A 24,818-nucleotide genomic window follows, 5' to 3' on the forward strand; every position below is an offset into this window, starting at 1 on the left:
CCTGCTCCTCTCTAAACCTCTTCTACCCCCTCCTCTCTCTCACCCACTCCAGGCCTTCCCCTCTTTAACCTCCTCCAACCCTCCTCACCTGGTACCCGTCTTTAATTTCCTCTAGCCCTCCTCACCCCCTTCCCCTCTTTAACCTCCTCTAGCCCTCCTCACCCCCTTCCCCTCTTTAACCTCCTCTAGCCCTCCTCACTCCCTTCTCCTCTTTAACCTCCTCTAGCCTTCCTCACCCTCTTCCCCTAATCCCCTCCTTCACCCGAATTCTGATGCCTGTGCTCTTAGATGTGTAGATCCTACATCACTGATGTATTCTCAATCCCAACCTTAAACTCCTTCACGTATTCTCCTCCTGCTCTTCCTTTCAGACCACTTGTTGGCCAAGTGTTTGGTCAGGTCTTTCAGTATGTTGTCAATGAACTTGATGCTAATTATTTTGACTGCACTACTGAAGGGCTCTGGTATATTTGTTATGCTACAGCAACTTTCACATGGTAAAATGCCTCAAGGTACTTATCAGGAGTACTACAAATAAAAGTTTGATATTAAGATGATAAGGGGAACATAACGGCAAGATGGACTAACTTTAGCCAAAGTTGTGGGTAGTTAATGGGCTCCTTAAAAGAGGAAAACTAGGAAGAAAGCCAAATGTTTTAGGGAGAGTTCCAGGATTTAGAACCTTGGCAACTGATAGTCACCAATGGGGCAGCATTAAGATGGAGGTTGTACATGAGGCCAACATTGAAGGACTTCAGAAATCTCAAAGATGTAGAACTAGCAGAGGTTGTAACGATATGGCACTTACACATACAAGCACAAACTGTTGTTATAACTGCTAAATAATTGTTCAGCTACCTGCTAGGGTCAGTAATAAGTCACCTGCCAATACCTTACACTAGATAATCATGATACCAAGATTCTTTCAGCTTGGCTTTGTCCTATGATTTTACAAAACAACCTCAAACACAGAGGACAATGAACTCTAGTATGTTTTGACATCCATCTTGCTAGCCCAAATTACTATTTGAATATACAATCATGTCTCCTTCCTTAGTTTTTGTCAGTCCCGAGAGCTTGAGGTTGGAAATGCTGTGGTGGAAGATTACCTTTGAAGTTTAATTGATGCACAATCATAATAAGCACCAAAAACAGGGAGTTTAAGTTGCAATTCGCTTGTCGGGAGTGAACACTAACAACAGTGGATTTCAACATCAAAACCAAGATGAATGATCAGCAAAGACAACTTCGATGGTCTAACATTTTCTTTTATACTCTGCCTGTATTTTAACGCATAAATATCCAGGAAACAAAAAGAATTATTTTATGGCATTTTACCCAACATCAGCACATCTTCTTAAGGCAGCCAAAAAACTGCATCATGTTTGTGCTTAAATTTGTGGAACTGACAGGTGATAGCGATCAGGAAAGCTCAAAAAGGTTAGAAGTACTTGCCCTCGGCAACAAGAGACAGAAGGAGGACCAGATAATATTATGAAACAGCGTTGAACCAAAGGACTGAGAGCCCTTTGGGCTGTCCTGAGGGAAGATACATAGAGACAGACATCAACTGCTATTGGAGGAACATCAATTTGATGAAAGATGCTCTGTGGGCCTTGCTGATACTTCCCAGTCATCCAAAGCAAAGAGGTATCCATGGTCATGTGCTGAAGACTGGCACGTGCCAAGGTTCAGGACAACGGACTGAGGGACACTCAGGCTCAATGAGGAAATGTACCAAGACCTCAACAATCTCCTGTCAATTGCACTATCCCACACAATTCCAAGTGGGAGTGACACTTGCTTTTTCACTCCTTTCCTTGACGGACCAAGCCCCAAACCACTCCTTTACAGGTGAAGCAGCAATTTACTCGTATTTACTTCAGTCCAGATCACTGTTCACAAGCAGTGTCCTCTACAGCAGGGACAATGAATGCAGTTTACGGGACTGTATCGTGCAAGTCACCTGGTCAGTCTGCAAGCATGACCCATGCACCTTTCCGGTCACTTGGCATTTCAATTCATCTTGCTGCCAGGCTCATTATTGTGCCCAAGGCCTGCCAGAGTGTTCCAGTTGGTGGACACAGCATCTCAGTTTCCACTTAAAGTAGGCACTTTACAACTTCAGATCCCACCAGCTTTATCTATGCTTCATTTTGATTTGCACCCTCACACACATAGCTCCCAATCCCCCAGGTCTGTATCTTGTTTCTCTTTTTTTAGCCTCCAGTTCAACTCACCTCCATTCTGTTGTTAACACCTACTCACTATATCCTTATTTCAGCTTCTCGATAATTATCATCACTCCTTTCAGCTTTTGTACTTTGACACTTAGAATCTTGTAATCTCTTCCATCCTCTGCTTCACTGACCTTCCCACCTGTCTGCATTTGCTCTCCTGCACCTCGTTTATTACCTATATTTCACTGTCCAGAGAGGCTGCTAGGCCAATTGAGTTTCTCCGGCATCTCCTGGCTTTATTCAGGAATGACCCCATTGATGTGGGTCCAGAGTCACATTTCAGCCAGACTGGGAAGAAAACAGCAGATTATCTTCCCGAAAGGAGATTAGTTGTAACCATTAGTGACACGAGCTTTTAATTTCAGGTTTATTCATTGAAGTTACATTCCCCCACCTGCTGTGGGATTCGAAACCTTGCCCCCGATGTATTAGCCTGGGCCTCTGAATAACAGACCCAGTCGCATTATCATCACTCCACTGTCTACATTAGAGAGTGGAGCATGCTCCTGCATGGAATTGTTGAGGCAATTAGTAGCAAAGCATTTAAGGAGAAGCCAAGTCAACAGGATGAAGGAACAGGGTTCGGGTCCATGCGATACAGAAGCAGAAATAGGCCATTCAATTCACTGAATCTGCTCCATCTATTACTACGTTAAGGCTGATTTGATACCCTTCTCCACTTTCCTGCCTTTTCCCCATAAACCTCGACTCCCTTACTGATTAAAAAAAAAATCAGCCTCGAATATACTTAATGACCCAGCCTCAAGAGCCACCCGCAGCGAAGAACTCCACAGACTCATTACCTTCTGAGAGAAGAGATTCTTCCTCATCTCTGTTTTAAACTGCAACCCCTTATTTGGAGTCGATGGCCTCTGATCAGATGAGGACTGGTAGGGAGAGCAGCATAATGACCAACAGGCTGAACAGCTTATGTTTTTGTGCTGTCATTCTTACACTAGGGAAGTGTGAGCTGTTGATGGGTCCTGGTCCAGATTCCTGTTTGAATGAATAATTGCTGAGGATATTGAGTGAAAATCAAATCGAGTTCATCTGTAATATTCACTCTATGGCCAAGTCACACAGAAACACTCACTTCTATCTCGAATGAAGAATGTTGATTATCTAACTGATCTTTGCCAATCAATATGTAAAGGAGGATGAGCCTTCAGAAATCCCTCAAGCAGCCCATGAATGCAAAAGCTGAATCTCTGAAGAAAGATGACAGCAGCTGTTTTCAATATCTCTCCACAGATGCTGCTGGACATGTTGAGTTTCCCCAGCAATTTCTGTTGATTATATTTCAGATTTGCAGCATGCTCTGTGTTCTACAATTCTCGCAGCCTTTGCTGTGGCTACAAATCGAACAAACTCTGGAGATTGTCCAATATTGGGGAATACTCACAGGGATAAAGCAGTTGTCAGCATCACGCTCGTTCGATTTAATTGTCACGTTTCCCAAGTGAAGAATTGCTCCAAGGATATGGAAGACTCCCATTTGGTAGGAGTCATTAATACCTGCAAAAGATTTAAAGGGACTTTGTCAAACAGGTTACTTTGAAAATAAGCATCACGTCTAAAATGAAATCCTGTACCATGAAATAAGCTGAGAAATTAATCTTCGGGTTTTATAGTTAACAATGAATTGGTTAACAGTCCCATTAAATAGCAGACAAAGAAACTAGGTACAAGCCAACACCACAAACATGTTTCACCTTACAAGGTGCAATCTTTCGTTTGGGAACATACTGAAAGCTGTGACAATTCATTTTGTATCAGGCGTTCTGGCACTTGGATCTCAAAATTCTGAGAAAAATGAAAGGCTATTTTCAGAGGGAAGAAAGCACATCTCTCTACCTCACAGACGTCACCCTTTTCAAAAGGATATTTCAAAACCGAGTGAGTATTTGGAATAATGTACCAGCACAGTTTTAAGCAACAATTTAAAATAAGTTGGATAATGTGACATTCTGGTTTGCTGTGAAGGGTGGCAATCTCTTCAAGGAAGGGGTTTTCAAAAGCAAGTTAAATTGACATTGGCTCACACTTACCTGGAAAAATAGCCTGAATAATTTCAATAGTATGATTGGCCTGACTCACGAAACAAGCAGCAAGTGTAATGAGAGAAGCCCAGAGAAATGAGCATGACTTGTATGAATAAAGTATTTGAAGAAAATATTAAAAACAGGTGTGACTGCAGAATACTGATTACTATTTAGTTTGCTCAATGTGGATGACTGACTGGACCAGCTACATAAATACCTCAGCTACAAGAGTAGATCAGAGGCTGGGAATTCTGCAGGGAATAACTCACCTCCCGTCTCCCTGAAACCTATCCACCATCTACAAGTCAGGAGTATGATGGAATACTCCCCACTTTCAGGATGAGTGCAGCTCCAACAACATTCCAGAAGCTTGACATCCAGGACTAAGTCGCCATCTGCTTCAGCTTTCACTCCCACCATTAGAGGGCACCGTAGCTGTGAGTGTGCACCTTTTAGGTGACACCCAGCAGCAACTGGTCAAGGCTTCCGCAAAAGCACTTCCAAAACAAATCAGCAACCTCGACTACCTAGAATAAGGGCTCACGGAGAAACCATCATCCACAAGTTCCCCTCACGCCACCCTGACGTGGAAAAATATCACTGTTCCTTCCTCATTATGGAGTCAAGACCCTGGCCCTCCCTTGTGGGTGTACATGCAACACACACAGTGTAGCAATTCAAGGAGATGACTCACCACCAACGATGGCATTGAACACTGGCCTCACTAATGACACACACACACACAGCATGAACAAACAAACACATGAGAACTCCAACTGAATAATGTTCGAGAGTCATAGAGAGAGGTTCAAATAGCCAAATCTGACTCTTTTGAATCAAAAGTTGAAACGTGAGATTGAAGTCAATGAAACACTTTGTATATTCACCTAGTAAAGAACAAGCCTGCCTGGTATTCATCATTTCTTTGGCGTCATCTATTCCCTCAATCATCGGATTACCTCCCAAATTTGTGTAGTGGAAGTTTTCAGCATTGCCTGAAAGCAAATAGATATGAGCAGTACAGTTAATTAGCAGGATATTTTTCTCCTGGGAAAAAACATTTTCAAAAAAGAAAAAAAAAAGCATTTGTAAGATAATGTACACCAAAAGCACAAACTAAAATTGATGTTCAATAATACTTCACACAGCTCTCTGCAATCTCATTCCAATGGGTGGGATGATCCACTTCGGTTTTGTAATCAAGGTCATTTAGGGCAGCTTCCAAACCAAACTGAAATGACAATGACAATCACCGTGACTGAGAAAACAGTTTTCTCTATCAACTGGTGTGGATGCCAATCCATGATATCAGTAATGGGAGGCAAACAGCTTTTGATTATGATACACTGTGCTCAAGGAAAGTAAACATTTTGATAAGCTGTTCCAAACAGGCTAATACCACAAGCGAGTCTCTTTAAAAAAAAATGCAGAAAGGAGCACGCAGCAATGGCAACAAATTTTCTGGCAGCGAGACATGTTATTCCTCTCAGAGACAGAGGTCTGCGCTGTTTAGGGACTGTTTGGGCTAATTGGGCAGCAATTTGCAGAATCTGTTACAGGATATCAGGCTGCATCAAATCTCTTGGCCTAGTTTTGATGCAGTAGAGGGTTCTAACGTGGCTTCTCAATTAATGGAGGAACCTCAACTGTACAAGTCATGGTACATGACTCGTATGAAAGCCATTCTTATTTGGGACCATTACATTGGACCATGTTATTCAACAGGAGTCAAGTGACAGCTATGAAACCATTGTCAATTGTCAGGAACAACCATCTGACTCACTAATGTTCTTCAGGGACAGAAAATGCCATCCTTACCCAACTTGGCCTGTGTGTGACTCCAGATGAACAGCAACGTGGTTGACTCTTACCTTGTGTCTGGGCAATAAATGCCAGTCTAGATAGTGATGCCCACTTCCCATGAACAAACAAACAAAATTGCAATTAGGTCTTATGAGTTTTTTTGCTCATGATTTCAAAGCTTAAGTTGAGAAAATAATGATAAACGTACTCAGCCTGAGAGCTTTGAATTCTGGTAAATGTTTAGAGGCACACAGCTGGTACAGAATATGATAATTTCTTTCGTCCTCAGCCTGGAAGAGAGGGCAGATGACAGTTTCAAATCTCATGGATGCAATTTTAAAGCAGAACTGAAAGATATGACTAACACCTAAGGTGCGTATGCACATATACAATTAGTTATAGTGTCACCTAGATCAACTACACAAAAAAAAAAGGCCCTTCAGCCCATTTGCATTCCTACTGATCAAAAACAACCACCTAACTTTTATCCTCTCATTTTCCAGCACTTGGCCCATTGTCGTGTATGTACTGGCATCATAAGTGCACATCTAAAAGCTTCTTAAATGTTATCAGGGTTTCTGCCTCTGGTACATTTACAGGCAGTGAGTCCCAAATTCCCACCTCTCTCTGGGGGAAACAGGTTTTCCACACATTCCCTCGAAACCTCTGCCTGTTTCTTCTTGTCAACCCCATCTATGCCCCTCACAACTTTATACTTCTCAATCATAAATGGAAGGATGGGAAGGTGATGGCCTAGTCGGATTGTTGTTGGTCTGTTAATCCAGAGACCTAAGTAATGTTCTGGAGACCCAGGTTTGAATCCTGCCGTGGCCGATGGTGGAATTTATATTCAATAAAAATATGGAATTAAGACTCTGATGGTGACGACAAATCCAATGTTGATTGTTAGGAAAACCCATCTGGTTCAGTAATATCCTTTAGGGAAAGAAACTGCTAACCTTACCCTGGTCTGGCCTACATGTGACTCCAGACCCACAGCAATGTAATTGACTCTTAACTGTCCTCTGGGCAATTAGGGATGGCACCAGTGACACCATCAACCCTTGAATGAATTAAATTCAAATTAATAATGTCCCCCTCCGTCTCTCTGCTCAAAGGAAAACAATCCCAGTCTCTCCATATTATAGAAACTCTCCAGCCCAGGCATCATCCCGGTAAACCTTCTCTGCACCCACTCCACAGAGCAGTTACATCTGGCTTATAAGTGGATTTTAGAACTGCACAATATTCTAGCTGTGGCCGAGCCACCGTTTTATCTAGTTCTAGTATAACCTCCCTGCACTTAGCCTCTGTACAGCAATACATTTAATCATGGGGCACCTCCCAGTGCTATTAACGCTCCCTACTGTAGCCACCCACAATCATACAGCTGGGATTACAGACTACTCTGACTGCTATTGCCACTCAGACTGTATGGCACCGAAACAGACCCTTCAGTGCAACCTGTCCATGCCAACCAGACCTCCTAAATAAATCTAGTTGCATTTGCCAGCATTTGGCCCATATCCCTCTAAACCCTTCCTATTCATGCACCCATCCAGATGCCTTTTAAATGTTGTAATTGTACCAGCATACACACACCACCCTGTGCATGAAAAAGTTGCCCCTTAGGTCCCTTTTAAATCTTGCCCCTCTCACCTTAAACCTATGATGTCTAATTTTGGACTCCCCGACCCTGGGAGAAAGACATTGGCTATTCATCCTATTCATGCCAATAATGATTTTGTAAACCTCTATAAGGTCACCCCTCAGCCTCCAATGCTCCAGGGAAAACAGCCCCAGCCTATTCAGCCTCTCCCTATAGCTCAAACCCTCCAAGCTGGGCAACATCCTTGTAAATCTTTTCTGAACCCTTTCAAGTTTCACAACTTCTTTCCTATAGGAGGGAGACCAAAATTGAACATGATATTCTAATAGAGGCAAACTAATGTCCAGTACAGGTACAACATGACATCCCAACTCCTCTACGCAATGCACTGACCAATGAAGCAAAGCATGACAAATGCCTTCTTCACCACCTAGTCCACTTTCAAGGAACCACCCCAAAATCTTTTTTTTGGCAACACACCTCAGGATCATCCATTAAATGTATAGGCCCTGCCCTGATTTGCCTTAAAGTGTAACACCTCACATTTATCTGAATCAATCGGCCCACCTGATCAAGATCTCAATACACTACGAAATAAGTTTCTACACTGTCCACTACACCAGCAATTTTTGGTATCATCTGCAAACTTACCAACCATTCCTCTTATATACACATCCAAATCATTTATATAAATGATGAAAAGCAGATGGACCCAGCACCGATCCTTGTGGTACACCACAGACCTCCAGTCCAAAAAATATAACCCTTCACCACTACTCTCTGTCTCCTACCTTCAAGTTAATTTTGTATCGAGCTGGCTAGCTCCCCTTGGATTCCATGTGATCTAACCTTGCAGATCCTTGCTGACAACCACATAGACAATGTCTACTTCTCTACCTCATCAATTCTCTGTCACTTCTTCGAAAAACTCCAAGTTTGTGAGACACGATTTCCTACCCACAAAGCCATCTTGACTATCCCTAATCAGTTCTTACATTTCCAAACACATGTAAATCCTGTCCCTCAGAATCCCCTCCATCAACTTACCCACCACGGATGTCAGGCTCACTGGTCTATAGTTCCCTGACTTTTCCTTACCACCTTCCTTAAACCACGTTAGCCCACCTCCAGTTTTATGGCACCTCACCCATGGCTCTTGATGACAAAAATATCTCAGCAAGGGGCCCAGCAATTACTTCTCTAACTTCCCTCAAAGTTTTGAGATACACCTGATCAGGTCCAAGGGATTTATGCATTTTAAGACATGCACACCTCTTCCTCTGTAATATGGACTCTTTTCAAGACATCACTATTTATTTCCCAAGTTCTCGAGCTTCCAGGTCCTCCTCCACAGTAAATACTGAAGCGGAATACTCATTTAGTATCTCACCCATCTCCTGTGGTTCCACATACAGACAGCCTTGCTGATCTTTGAGGGGCCCTAATTCTCTCTCTAGTTACTCCTTTGCCCTTAATGTATTTGTAGGATATCTTTGGATTCTCCTTAACCCTTTCTACCAAAGTGATCTCATACCCCCTTTTTACTCTCCTGATTTCATTCTTAAATACACTCCTACTGCCTTTATACTCTTCTAGGGATTCATTCAATCCCAGCTGTCCCTACCTGACATATGCCTCCTTTTTCTTGACGAAAGTCTACATTTTGTTAGTGATCCAGCATTCCCCACACCTACCAGCCTTGCCCTTCAACTAACAGGAACATACTGTTTCTGAACTCTCGTTATCTTATTTTTGAAAGTTTCCCACTTTCTAACTGTTCCTTTACATGAGAATAGCCTCTCTCAGTTAACATTTGGAAGTTCCTGCCTAAAACCATCAAAATTGGCCTTACCCCAATTTATAACTTTGACTTTTGTATCAAGTCTATCCTTTTCCATAACTATTTTAAAACTAATAGAATTATGATCACTGGCCTCAAAGTGCTCTCCCACTAACACCTCAAGTCACTTGCCCTGCCTTACTTCCCAAGAGATGTAAAGTGGATAAGGAGGAAAACCACCTCTATAGATCAACACCAACCTGTACAGTCGGTAACTCACCACATCCCCTTTCACCTTAACGGAGGATTTAACGCCCTTAAGGAACAACATCCGACAACTCGGATAGGAGATAAGGAATCTGAGAGAGTAGGCAGTCGTCTAGTGATTATTAATCCAGAGTCCCAGGTAATGTTCTGGGGACCTGCGTTAAAATCCCGCCACAGCAGATGGTGAAATTCGTATTCCATAATACTCTGGAATTAAGAATCGCACGATGACCATGAATCCAATGCCAAAATTCCCATCAGGTCCGCTAATGTCCTTTAGGGCAGGAAATCTGCCATCCTCACCTGGTCTGGCCGAGATGTGACTCCAGAACCATAGCAATATGGTTGACTCTTATCTGCCCTCTGGGTAATTAGGGCTGGGCAATAAATGCTGACTGAGTTAGTGACACCCACATCCCATGAATGAATGAAAAAAAACAGTGAATGCTGAGACTTGGACTCACATAGTGGCTGCAGGAGACTAAGGCTCTCAGCTATTAATGGACCAGGAACCATGGTTTCCACCTTCATTAAATATTGTAATCCTGCATGATGGCTCAAAAATCCCAACACTTCCCATAGAAGTGGGTGTAAACCACTTTCAACAATTACTGGAGGTTAGCAATATGTACAATACATGCAGTCCCTATCTACATACTTTTAGAGATCTTTTAGGCATCTGACTACATAAAGGCAAAGTTGCCATAATCCCAGAGGACCATAGAGTTGCTCTCTCATTAGGAAAAGGTGTGACTTGTGATAGCACATACCTGAAACACAACTCTCGACTTTTCCAGCAGGTAGGTTCTCATGTTAGCTCCTATGATACGATACCTTTTGTCAAATCCAATTTCAATGTATTTCCCAAATCGACTACTGTTATCATTCCTGGTCGTCTTTGCGTTTCCAATTGACTGCCAAGCAAAAAGAGACATGCACCTTAAAATGACTGTTTAACCAATGTTCATAAAGGACAATCTGTCATGCCACCACTGGAGAACTGGGCAGGCCTGCATTTTAAAGCCCAACTGGATGAAAATTCTCTCAAAATCATACACCGAGTCAATCAGAACAGAACTGATTAGTTCCTCAAAGAGTTTGGACATTTGCAGAAATTTTAGGTCCATTAGATTAGTCATTATACAGAGGCACAATAAATCACAAAGAATGTACAATTTTGAAAATCAGTCTCTCAAAAGCAGACAGCATATGCAAAATATTACTGTTCAATTTTATCTTTGCAGAATCTAATCAAAAACAGCTGTCGTAATTTAGCTTGCTGTCGGTTTGCTAAATGATTTGGGCTCTTGCAGCGCAGTGACAGTGTCCTTACCTCTGAGTCAGGATGCCTGGGCTCAACTCCCACCTGTTCCAGAGGTGTGCAATAACATCTCCAAACAAGATAGAACAGAGCACCTTTTCCCAAATGATTTGAAGTTGCATCACCCTGAGCTCAATGCCAATGGAGTTCGTGCACCTGGTTAAGAGGGGCAGCTCAGGACTGTTTGATAATTCAGCACAACTGGGAAACATCAAGAGTCTCGGTCAGTCCACATTGACAGCTGCTGCAAGCTCTTGAAAAATATATAGATGTGCTCTAGGGTAGAGACTGCAGCTGGAAGATCTCTTCCGCGGAATTACACTGTGCACATTTATTGGAAATTACTCCGTAAACTAGATCAGTCACAAATTCAATTTAATGGATTCAGGTGAGGAAAGCAGGCACGATGCCAGGAAAACACTTGCATGCTTTAAAATCATTAGCCTGCCTCCATTTTACAACATATTGCTCCAAATAAGATTGCAATGCTTTGCCTCTCCCTCTTTGAGCATATTTCCCAACAACCCATTCTGCCAATTCCACTTAAGTTAAAGAAAAGGAGCGCTCTAAGTCTGCTTCCTCTCCTTGAGAAACAGTGCCCACTTTGCCTGTAGCCCTGGCAAGATAGGGAACTCGCAATGTTATACTAATCAAAATCCTGGCACAATGTTGTATCATACATCATTCTCTGCCTGAAAGCTGGCACAACCTTGACACCACATCGCATGCAAATCATGTTCTGTCCTTACATACACCTTCCAGCTGGAAGGTGTAATCTGGTTACCCACTCCCTTGCCCAAAGGCACAGAGTAGAACCCATAACATTCCATGTGCTGCAGCAACCGAGGCCTACAAACTTATACATGGACCAGAGACTAAACTAGAAGCCTAGTGAACCTGTGCAGTTCAATCTAACAAGGCGAGCTGTCTGGGATGCTGAGTGCATTATTTTCTTCATCAAGCGTGTGACATTCTGCAAAGGTATGGTGGGATTTCTTTTCCCCAAAAGCAAATACTTTGGGTCAATAAAGCAATTTCTAGCCCAGCTTCTATAAATTACCTTAGAAATACAAGGACACAAGAAATAGAAAAGAAAAATAGCCAGTCAAGAGAGCTCTGCGATTTAATACAATCACTGCGGCAGGCCTTGACTTCAACTCCACCTTTCTGCTCACTCCCCACAGCCCTCACTTTCCCAAGAGACCAAAGATCTGTCTCTCTCAGCCTTACATGGATTCAAAGATGATGTTTCCACAACCCTCCAGAGTGCAGAACTCAAATGCTCACAACCCTTTGAGTGAAATGCGGCACGGTGGCTCAGTGGTCAGCACTGCTGCCTCACAGTGCCAGGGATTCAGGTTCGATTCCAGCCTCAGGCGACTGTCTATGTGGAGACTGCACATTCTCCCCATGTCTGCGTGGGTTTCCTGTGAGTGCTCCAGTTTCCTCCCACAGTCCAAAGATGTGCAGGTTGTGGTTTGCCATGCTAAATTGCCCATAGGGATGCGCAGACTAGGTGGTTAGCAATGGGACATCTAGGGTTAAAAGGAACCTTCTTCAGAGGGTCAGTGTGGACTCAATGGGCTGAATGGCCTGCTTCTACACTGTAGGGATTCTACGAAGTAATTTCTTCTCACCCCAGTGTTATATGATCAATCTCTCGTATCCTGAGTCTGTGCCTTCACATTTAGACCCTTTGATTACCAGAAACATCTCTCATAATCTACCTTGTCAGGCCCCTTCTGAATTTTGTATGTTGCATACCTCTAAGTTCAGAGGCTATTAGTCCAATTTAGCCCATTAATGGATAACTCCCTCAACCGAGGGACCAATTGAGTCACCAAACCCAAGGGAGAAGGAGGGAGTTGGTGAGGAATCTGTCAGTTTCTTTTACAATTCACTTTGGTCTTCGGAAATCTCACATAACTTGCACTTTACACTCCCAGTGGTTGTCATGACTAATGGTTCCTTCTACCATAGGTATTGTTTTTGAAGAAATGTTGATTGAGAAGTTACAAAACTCCTTAAGATGTCTAACCATAACAGTTTTTAACTACAATTGTTTCCATTGAAAATATAATGCAACTCTTCCAAAGGTCAAAGATCCTAAATTGGGCTTCCATTTTCCCTTCTGCTCAAGGGAATATTCATATCTTCCAGCCTGCAATGAGCTGAAATACCATCTGCAAAATTACATCTTACCAGTTGCCATTCTGCCAGTCACATCACAAAGCATGGATTAACTAATAAGCCAACATAATGAAGAGGAACAAAACTAGATTAGATTAGACTCCCTGCAGTATGGAAACAGGCCATTTGGCCCAATAAGTCCACACTGACCTTCCAAAGAGTAACCCACGCAGACCCATTCACCTATCCTTTATTTACCCCTGACTAATGCACTTAACACTACGGGCAATTTAGCATGAGCAATTCACCTGACCTGCACATCTTTTGGATTGTGGGAGGAAATCGGAGCACCCGGAGGAAACCCACATAGAAATGGGGAGAATGTGAAAACTCCACACAGTCGCCCTGAGGTGAGAACTGAACCCAGGTCCCTGGCGCTGTGAGGCAGCAGTGCTAACCACTGAGCCACAGTACTCCCCTGTTGTTAACAGTTAACTAGTTAACAGTCTGTCGGTGACAGAGGGCAACTCCCCACATAATTTTTTTTGGTGCGATGTAACTTGCACCCAAGGGACAGGTTAAAGTTTAGAAAAATGTCAGTTCTCGTTTTCCAGAAATATCATCAATTGCAAAAGAAAGATTTACATTAACGTTTCAATGGTGAAATTTAAAAATGATACCCAAGAGTTAAATTTAAGAGGGTGACCAAGCCAGTGATGGATGCTCTTCTTGTTCTAAGGATAGTCAATGTCATAGTCATTGTGTAAACAACTGCTTCATCATACAATTCGAAATCCAATTGCATCATTGCATCATGGGGTACACACCATTCTCTGCAAATTCCAACTGAACTGCATGTACAATAACCTCAACAAATCCATGCTGCAATTATTCCAACTTCAGCTACGCAATCAGAACTTGCAATTAAATTAGATAGTATTCCATTCCTGGAGAAGCCTTGTGGATCCGTGCAGTTCATTCTAACACAGCGTGAGTCCCTCATGAGGGGGAATTCATTTTGCTCCCCATTCTGAAAAGTTCCCAATCTCTCCCAATGATTTCTGTCATCTTTAGCCAAGCAGCTGAGAGGAGTTTGATATTCCCAATCACTTTTCTTCTTTGTTGGCATTTGTCTTCTCTCAGCACTTCAGGAAGAATTAAGAATCTCTTCGAAAAACTAGCCAGGCTGTATTGCTGTGTTTAAGGTCCAGTTGGAGTTGTGGAATCTGCCTCTCTAACAAGGAAGCAGTTAAAACACACAGATAAAAGCCAAACAAATACCCCCGGGTCTTGTATGCTCATTATATGAGTGTAAATGTAATCTGCCTCTTTCCAAGATCAAAGAAAGTTCGCAATCCTAAAGATTTGCTCGAGCATGTCCAAGTTTTCAAATGATCACCCTTTGAAAATTGTCCAGGGGAATTCTCTTTAAAAACAGCAGTCAAGTTCATAAAATTCAACAGATCAAGGCAAAACCATTTACTCTATTAGTAACAGAGTCAATGATTGATACAATATTGCTGCTAACACCGCCTTGCAGTATCGTGTTCAAAGCAGCTGCTCCTGGCAGTTCAACAACTTTAGACAAACTAAGGCGGGATAAGCTCAAATGACGTTTGGAGACAGATGAACTACAGTCTCCACAAGATGGTGAAGAACATATATTTGACCACTCCACCTTACTAATGATTCCATCAAGAAAACTTACAAAGGAAAATGACTAAGTTGTCACAACTTACACAAGACCTACATCAACTGCAAAGGCATTTCAAGTATTTTCTGCTTTTATATCATGGGTCCATGTTAGCTGTGTCCAATTCAGATAGCGTGAATAGCACAAACAACGTACTTAAATTTGCACGTAATCCTATCAAACATATTCAAGAAAATTTTTAATCTTTCAGGTAACATGAAATAAACTGAAATGAACAAATTCATTCACACCATATTTAAAGAGAAATTCTTTTTCAACTTAAAGCAAGTGACAATTCAGCTTAGATTTTATAGAGTCATAGAGTCAGAGGGATGTACAGCACGGAAACAGACCCTTCGGACGAACTTTTCCATGGCGGCCAGATATCCCAACCTAACCAAAGATGTGCAAGTTAGGTGAATTGGCCATGCTAAATTGCCCGTAGTGCGAGATGCATTAGTCAGAGAGAAATGTGTCTGGGTGGATTACTCTTCAGAGGATCGGTGTGGACTGGTTGGGCCGAAGGGCCAGTTTTTGCACTGTAGAGAACCTAATCTAATCTAATCTAGTCCCACTAAACCCTTCCTATTCATATACCCATCCAGATGCCTATTAAATGTTGTAATTGTACCAGCCTCCACCACTTCCTCTGGCAGCTCATTCCATACATGCACCCTCTGCGTGGAAAATGTTGCCCCTTCAGTCTCTTTTATATCTTTCCCCTCTCACTCTAAACCAATGCTCTCTAGTTCGGGACTCCCCCACACCAGGGAAAAGACCTTGTCTATTTACCCTATCCATGCCCCTCATGATTTCATAAACCTCTATGACATCACTCCTCCGCATTCAATGCTCCAGGGAAAACAGCCCCAGCCTATTCAGCCTCTCGCTCTCGCTCAAACCCTCCAACCCTGGCAACATCCTTGTAAATCTTTTCTGAACCCTTTCAAGTTTCACAACATCCTTCCAATAGGAAGAAGACCAGAATTGCACGCATTATCCCAAAAGTGGCCTAACAAATGTTTTTCTTGACTCTTATCAAACATATACTCTCAATGACCCTTGAACTATTACAGCATATTTCAGATTTAACCATTAGGAAAGCAGTGAGTTAGTTAAATTGCCTCTTCGTCATCAATCTCACCTCCATGATGGGGTTTGAAGCCAGGACCTTCTCTTCTACATTAGTCTCACTGGCAGAACCGCTGACTGTCGCAAAGTATCGCATGGCATATTTAGCTGAGACAGTCTTCCCTGCTCCAGACTCTCCGCTAACAATGATTGATTGATTCCGTTCATCTCTGAAATACAGATTATAAACTGTTGTATAGTGATCAGTTAGCAAAGCAAGAGAGGTGTGCCTTCTCAAAAGTGTAAATAATATTAAAAAAGGCATATAGAATCACACTCATTATTTACGACAGAACATTGACAACATAGCTGAGAAAGCAGCAAGTGAGGGTGACCAACACCAGCCAAGACACTGCTGGGACTTACCCAGTTAACTAGAGGAGAATATTAGTCCCTTGATAGGAGAGAACTTGAATCTTGTCAAAAAGATAGATACGTATCCAAAGTTTTTCAACTTGCATTCATCAGGACAAATGCAAGAATGCCAAATTTCAACTGGTCATACTAACTTACACTACAGAACAAAGTGGTGTTGATTGGAAACAATATCCATCATGGTGATGGGGGTGTTATTAAAATGGTTTAGTGCATTGTAAAAATGTTACAGGTTTTTGGTATCAAGAGGAAAAATTGGGGGCTTTATTCCAAGACCTATTACGTATGACATGAGGAAGGTCGGTGTGCCTTTGGTTCACTTTTCCTGTGTGAGGATATTGTTTCCAAGAGCTAACTGCAGTTCTCCTATACCACAGGAAATTCAGAACCAGTTCCAAATGCTTCTGTTCATACTGAATTTGTATGATGGAAAAATGAAAGGAAGGTGAATAAATTGACTGTAAATTACAAACGGGAAAACATCCAATGCCTTATAGAACAGACATCACGCCCCATTCCCCACTCCATTCTCCTACACACTACTCCTGCAACCAACTTACATTGATATAACACTTTTATTCAAGTTAAATGTTTCAAGCACTAACAGAGGTAAGAGAAATGACAGAAAGAGCAATTAAATACTCAAAGAGATTTGAAGATAAGAATTCAGATTTCAAGCAAGGGGATTGGGAACAGATTTCTGGAGATTTGCCAGAAGATGGCTGACACTCCATTATGCAATGGTGCAGTGAATATACTTGATGCATGGGAGAACAGAAGGGCTCTTGCAGTGCTGTAGTAATGTCCCTATCTCTGAGTCAGGAGGTCTAGATTCCAGAGATTTGTTATAACATGCCTGGATGGGAGACTGGAACATGGAGTGCAACTCAAGGTCACACAGAGAACCAATGGTGATGCACTCAATTAGATTCAGCCTGACTTGGCAGTTAGGGAGTAGGTGAAGTCAGGGACATAGGTACAGAGCATTTGGTGGGAGCCAAGTTTAACAGCTTCAATTTTGCTGAGATATAATTGGAATTAGTTCTGGCTGTTTCATACACCAATAATTCATACATTCAATTCAGCAGTGAAAAACTGTCAGAGATTTACAAGGGTTTTTTGGAAGTTTTTTTCTGTAGTTTAGCACAAACATCAGTTTCCACCTTTTTCTGTCCTGATGTCCATTTGCCACTAGGGAAGAACCCCACTTTCAGTTTAATAGAAATTTTGAAGAACTGTAACCAAATCACCCAATGAATTATTTAAACAAATAACAAGTAACAAATGTGGCCCACCAGGTGCTTTTGGAAGCTGTGGCTTTTAATTGCTATGTCAGAATTCTTTTACGAGTGACCCAGCTACATTGGTCTCTTGTAAACCAATAGAAGCATGGGGAAAAGTTAACCGGAAAGCAACTTTCTCACCAGTATAAGAATCATATTAGTAACCAATGAACAGGAACCATTGAACTGCCTCCCAGCCTTTCTCTATCTGTAAGCTGTTATTCAGTGTGCACGCACACATATGAATGTGCGTCTTTGTGTGTGACAGAGAGAGAAAATGTGAGTAAGACAGAGACAGTGAGAGGGAGTGTGTGCGAGAGACAGTGAGAGTGTGTGCATAAGTAAGAGAGAGATTAAAGATTCAATTTATAGCACTTATGCTGACTGTGTGCAATCGTTTTCTTGTAGGTAGAGTCTAATTATGCTTAAATAGTAACTCTTACTATGTACAGAAACCTGGGCAATGTTTTTCATCAATCAGAGTCTGAAAATCAGCTAGACCAGGAAAAATCAGGTAAACTGGGGAAGCCTTATGCACTTATTTTAAACTTTTAGGATGACACTGGGGAGAACATTCGCTCCCCCCGAGATTCGTGATAGCTTAACAAAAGTTTGTTTGTAAGAAGCTGCTAATTATTAGTGAAGAAACCTGGCTGACTTGTTTCTAGTACTGAACTAAAGTAATAGCGATACAATTGACAACATCGCTGTCTCTTATTTTCAAACTTTGTTCTGACCAGTGGAGGAGTGAGACTAGAAAAGGAGCAGTTCACTGTTCCAACACTGGCACTGTGATGACACGGTTGCTAAATAAATAGTGTTTGTCATTTTTGCTACTCATAATTAAAACGATCCTCTCTCCCACTTTCCCCATTCATTAACTCAGAATTGTGAAAGGACTCAGCCTAAGCATCAAGTCCAATTTGTGGATAACTTTCAAGAACCCATCATCAAATAACTTCGAAAGGGGCTTTAGCTGCTCCAAAGGGACCAATATCCTCAGGCATGATTTGGAGGTGCTGGTATTGGATTGGGGTGGACAAAGTTAAAAATCACACAACACCAGGTTACAATCCAACAGGTTTATTTGGTAGCGCTAGCTTTCGTAGCGCTACTGATGAAGAAGCGGCACTCTGAAAGCTAGTGCTTCCAAATAAACCTGTTAAGACCATAAGACATAGGAGTGGAAGTAAGGCCATTCGGCCCATCGAGTCCACTCTGCCATTCAATCATGGCTGAATGGGCATTTCAACTCCACTTACCCACATTTCCCCGTAGCCCTTAATTCCGTGTAACATCAATTGTACTATAACCTGGTATTGTGTGATTTTTAACTACCTTCAAGCAGTTTAAGAATAAAACTATTTACCAGAGTGCAGCACTCACTTTTGATATTTTAGCCAGCACTGTGGGAAAGTTAAACTAATTATTAACTTCAGATAGTCTTGTAATACTTGCAAAAGTTGCCAACGTGAAAACATAAAGCAGCCAAACAAGGGATAACCTGATGAGGTTTATTACAGAACATGGGAGGTAGCACTCCTGGATGATAAACCCAGTGAAGAGCTGTTGGCTTTAACAGCCTGGTTCTGTGCTGCCAATACAATGCCAATGCTTGGAAGACGCGGAGTATGTAGAAAATGAGGTGCACTCCTGGAAAATGCTGTTCGGGGCAAAATGATTTATTAAAAGCATCAAATCCAAACATTGTGGCAATCAAATATAAGGATTAACTTACATATCAACATAGCAAATAGCCTTAGCGTGTTTCTAGTATGATCTGTGCTAACTAGTAACTTCAATGTCCTTGGTATTGCTGCCATACCCCAAATAAAAACACTCACCTGAATTGGTTTTAACTCAATTCTCTAAGATTTGTTAGATTGAATAGAGCTGATGATATTCTAGCAACTAAAACAATGCAAACATAAGATTGCAAATATTCAGCTTCCATATAGGGAGCTTAATCAGCTTTTACCCTTGATGAAACGGGCATGAAACAGCTCATTTTGAAATAACTGCACATCACTGCCAGGCACTACACAATGAATGGCATCAGAAATGTTCCACTAACAAAGTCTGCACCTCCAGAAGTGTAGAGTCAGCCAGTTCCATTAGCTCCCAAAACACTATCCAATCACAAGTGAAGGAAAAAACAGTTACAGTTAATACCAATGGCTGTGTTTCCATTTACAAATCACTGCATCTGTTTCCTGCTGTTATTTTATCTGTAACGAACAGTTGTTTGGAACATCCAGCTCCTGATGACTTGTTGTAATAATCAGTCTCATTTTGAAGTTGGCAGGATTGGTAGAGATGCAGTCGGTGCGCATGCTTATGGCTTTGCCAACAGTCCAGCCTCTTCCCAGAACACAAGACCGAAAGTCCAGAAAAAACAGTGAAAGAAATCGTTTCCCACACAAAGATCATTGAGAATCTCTGATGTTTTGCCACAAGAGGAGGGGAGGCAGTGGAATTTGATTTCAGTAAAAAATCTGGAATTCAGATTCTAATGATGACCATGAAGGCATTGCCGATGGTCAGTAAACCTCATCTGGCTCCTAGCGTCCATTAGGGAAGGAAATCTGTCACCATTACCTAGTCTGACCTAAATGTGACTCCAGACCCATAGCAATGTGATAGAGTCTTAACTGCCCTCTGGACAATTAGAGATGGAGAATAAATGCTGGCCCACCCAGCCAGAGATACCCACATTCCATAAGTTAATTTAAAAAAGAACTTAAAGAAATTAGGGTGACTGGAAAAGGTTATGAAATGACTTTGGGAATTAGGATTATAGAGAATCTCAAGGCATTTTAAACATATATTAGGTGCAAGAGGATAACTAGAGAAAGGGTAGACACACTCAAGGAGAAAGGAGGGAAATTGTGTGTGGAGTCAGAGGACGTGGGCGAGGTCTTTAATGGGTAATTCGTGTCAGTGTTCAGTGAGGAAAGATATCAAAGGATGCAGCAAAATATAAATGAACTGGGAAATTGGGCAGAGAATATGGACAAGTGTGAGGTGATGCATTTTGGAAGGTCAAATGCAAGAGGAAATTATACTGTAACTGGCTGAACCCTTAGGAGCATTGATATACAGAGGAGTCCAAGACCAAAGCTCCCTGAAAGTGGCAACACAAGTGGAGGAGAAGGTGGTAAAGAAGGCTTCCAACATGCTTGCCTTCATTGGTTGGAGCATTGAATATAAAAGTTGTCAAGTTATGTCGCAGCTGTATCAGTCTTTGTTTCGGCATCATTTGGAGTATTGTGTGTAGTTCTGGTCACCACGCTTTAGCAAGGATATGGAGGCTTTGAAGATGGTGCAGAAGAGATTTACCAGTATGTTGCCTGGATTGGAGTGTATTAGCTTTATACAGAGATTGGAAAAACTTTTGATTGTATTTGCTACTGTGTTGGAGGCTGAGGGGTGACCTGATAGAAGTTTATAAAATTATGAGGTGCATGGAAAGGGTGGATATTTGGAGTCAAGTGTGTGGTACTGGAAGAGCACAGGCCAGGCAGCATCTGAGGAGCAGGAAAATTGATATTTCAGGCAAAAGCCCATCATCAGGAATGAGGCTGGGAGCATCGGGATATTTGGAGTCTTTTTCCCAGGTGAGAAATGCCAGATACAAGGTGGCATAGGCTTATGGTGCAAGGGGAACAGTTTAAAGAAGATGTGCAAGGGATTTTTTTTTAAAAACAACAGGCAGTAGGTACCTGAAACATGCTGCCAGTGGAGACGGCAGAAGCAGGAACAATAACAAAGCTTGAGGGGTGTTTAGATAGACACATGATCAGGTAAGGAACAGAGGAATGTGGACCATGTGCTGGCAGATGGGGTTAGTTTAAAACGGCAACATGATCAACACAGATATGGTGGGCTGTAGAGTGTGTTCCTGTGTGGTACAGTTCTGTGCTCTAGTGGTGAGTAACATTACTACACAATTCAGAATGGTGTTGGTGTCTAAAGATTCAAACTGATCATGCGTAAGAGAGAGAGAGAGAGAGAGAGTGGGCCTGTGGCTCTGTCTGTGTATACAACCAGCTTACAAGAGCAGTTTAAAGTCAGTGCAGACAGAAAGGCCTAATGGTCTCTTCCCGTGCTAAACACATACACATCTATTTTAACATTAGCAAGTCCTCCTCCAGGACAGGAACTCGTTTGTACTCAGTCTTTCAGCACTCTCTTATCAGAGGCCAGGCTCACCAGATGCTTTCAAAGCAAGGCCAAAGGTCATCAGGACTGCAAGTAGCTGCATTTTTCTCAAAATCAATTCCAATGGACGTCAACTCCCTGACAATGCAATCCAAACCAAACCCCCTGTCCCAATCTGAAATGATTTGTTCGAAGTTTCCTGGGCTGACCAGGAGTGAGCGGAAAATCAGACTTAAATATCGCAGGCAGTGGCTTTTGACTTCTTTCTAACCGCAAACAGTAGGTAATAAGACAGACTGATGGTCCCTAGTCTGTCTAGCTTCAGCATTTTCCACTCTGCGCTATTTTTAATTTTCATGGAATAATTCACCCATTGGTTCAGGGGTTTCATAGGCTTTACGTAGAGCAAGTGGTTCCAACAATCGAGGTGGCAATGTGCTACAAATACCCAAAATTTGACTCCAGAGAAAACAATTTTAGATAAGTGTGAACTTACAGGCTTGAAAGAAGCTGGGTCAGATGTAATCTTTTGAGATATACAAGACAATAAATGAGGCAATTCAAATTCTGAAAGTTGAAGCAAGGTTTGCAAATCTGACAGTGTTACAAGTTCAAAGCAAAGCAAATACAAATTTAAAACATAAAAGCACAGATTGGTCTTTTGGTCTCACCCAGGGATACAAAACTTGGATGGTGGGGGGGGTGGGGACAACCAGGATCTGGACCCACACCCAGTATCATGCCCCTCGCCAGACAGCAGGAGTGCACAAATAAACCTCACATCGGAGACTGAACATCAACCAGCGCCTGGAAACAACGACAGCTGCTGGAATTTAACTTCAACTCAGAAATCTGGAATATAAAGTAGGTTTCAGTCATGGCGGCCATGAAACTACCATCGACTTGTAAAATCCCATTGGGCAGATTTAAGGGAGGAAATCTGCCACCTTTATCCAGTCTGGCTTATCCGTGACACAGACACAATGATGTGGTTGACTCGACCTTCCACCTGCTCTCTCAGACAGCACAAGCAAGCTACTCAAAGGGCAGTTAGGAATAGGCAACAAATACTGGCTTTGCCAGTGATGCCTACCTTCCACGAAAGAATGAAAATAACATTTCCTGAACCAATCATTCTGATGCTCTCTCTCTCTCTATTTCCTGCTCTTTTCTCTTATGTATTTTTATTGATAATTTAGCTCGGTATCAAAAATACCACGTTAATATTCAAAGATGCATTTGTTTCTGACCAAACTTTTAATTCTTCAAAAACTCTTTCAAAAAACAGATTTTCCATGATAAATGTTTGTGGGATCTTGCTGTTTCTCTGTGATAGTGAGTGCCCGTACTTCTAAATTCTTTCATTGGATAGGAATCGATTTGGGGCATCAAAATCTAGACATGACATTTCATAAACATAGGATACCCCTCTGTTTTTTTTCACTTATCTTTTTCTCTCACTCACTCTCTCCTTACTTTTTTAATCCTTCTTTCTTGTTTCTGTTGCTCTCGCACCTTTCCGCATCTGATGCTGCATCTCTCCTTTCAGTTTTGTTTCAGCCAGAAGCAGAACCTGCAGGACCACAGATCCCCTTGCACCCCCGGGCATGACTGTTCCAGAGAATGACCCACCAGATCTTCAATGTCTTAGGGGTAGTGAGATTTGGAGAGCACAAGAGGTCATGTGATTTGAACATACTGTGGCAGTGACCACAGATGAGTAATTAGCATATAAATCATTTGATTGTTGTACACAGTCCAAACACTGTTATACGTAAGGAGGGAATGGTGCTGGGCGAAGCAGTTTTCTAACTTGTGATTAAAAACTATTGGTGTTTGTAAATTACCTTTAATTCAGCTACTTATTAACAAATCTCACAGACAATCAAATACTGAAACAATTACTTAAACTTTCCTGCGTATAGGTAAGTGTATGAGGGTTCAAGCAGATGAGATGAGGCAGGGGGTGAATGTGACTGAGGTGGAAACAGACAACCTTCATAATAGAACGGACAGCACAGACTCCCAACTCTATGTCACATTAACTGTGTTTATGTTAACTGGAGCGAAAAGGGCATACTTGCTCTTTTCAACATTTCATATTGAGAGAACTGGAACTGACTTTGTGCGTAGGATGGTGAACAAGTTTACAACAGCTAACCCTTCAGGTCATAACCTGATATGTTTTGTTTCTCTCTCCACAGATCCTGCTAGATCTGCAGAGATTTTCCAGCATTTTCCATTTTAATTGCAAATTTCCAGCATCCACAGTATTTAGCTTTTGTAACAGCTAACCCTCAACTGTTTAAATACTACTTAACAAAAAAAAGCACAACAACTCTTTACAATCAGAGATGTATCTTCACAAGTTAAAACTGACTTTCCATAGCCTGGCTGAATAGATGGTCAAAAATCAACATTACTTCTCTCAAAAATTAAAAGTAAATCAACAGCCATCTATTTAGACCATAAATCCAATTAATTTCTGGTTGCATAAGGACGACGGTACTACAAACTACAAAACGTGATTATCTAATTGTTTTCACCAGCTAGTTACATACTGAAATAATGAGTTTCAAATGGTTCACAGTCAGACGTTTGGAAATGAGTTCAAAAGGCATCTCTATTCCAAATATAGCAGAGTGCAAGTTAACATTGGTTGATGAAATTAAAATGGAACAAATAGAATAGTAATTGAAACTTTTGTTATTTTAATAAAGAAAGCAATATATTAAGATGAGCATCAATGAACAAAGCATGCAAGCCCATGTTAATGAGGCTAATTAAGACTAGGGGTGTGTTAATGTTCCAGGCCCACAGCCACCCATCTTACAGCAGCTGTCTGTGCCTTTTCCTCCAAATGTAACTGCAGTAGTTAATGAGATGCTGAAAACAATTATTAGATATTTTTGTTCATTTCAGGATAGCTATAAATAAATGTCCTAAGACCCATTATAATTTATTTCTATTCTATAATTCAGCA

The 24,818-nt window shown here is 41.7% G+C and overlaps 1 protein-coding gene across 6 annotated transcripts in view; it reads right to left on the bottom strand.

Moving 5' to 3' along the window:
- Window positions 1-24,818, bottom strand: part of myo5aa (myosin VAa) — a 243,849-nt gene that overhangs the window by 133,564 nt on the left and 85,467 nt on the right. For all 6 annotated transcript variants that reach the window (XM_087981139.1, XM_087981135.1, XM_087981138.1 and 3 more), the window contains exons 5-9: window positions 16,030-16,186; window positions 10,512-10,655; window positions 6,294-6,375; window positions 5,170-5,277; window positions 3,643-3,755 (exon numbers count right to left, since the gene is read on the bottom strand). In XM_087981139.1, the coding sequence (XP_087837265.1) occupies window positions 3,643-3,755; window positions 5,170-5,277; window positions 6,294-6,375; window positions 10,512-10,655; window positions 16,030-16,186 (604 nt within the window). The remainder of the gene's footprint in view (window positions 1-3,642; window positions 3,756-5,169; window positions 5,278-6,293; window positions 6,376-10,511; window positions 10,656-16,029; window positions 16,187-24,818) is intronic.

This window comes from Chiloscyllium plagiosum, unplaced genomic scaffold, assembly GCF_037043375.1.
Source record: "Chiloscyllium plagiosum isolate Xiang-an unplaced genomic scaffold, Cpla_swu_hap1 HiC_scaffold_39, whole genome shotgun sequence".
Lineage (NCBI taxonomy): Eukaryota > Metazoa > Chordata > Chondrichthyes > Orectolobiformes > Hemiscylliidae > Chiloscyllium > Chiloscyllium plagiosum.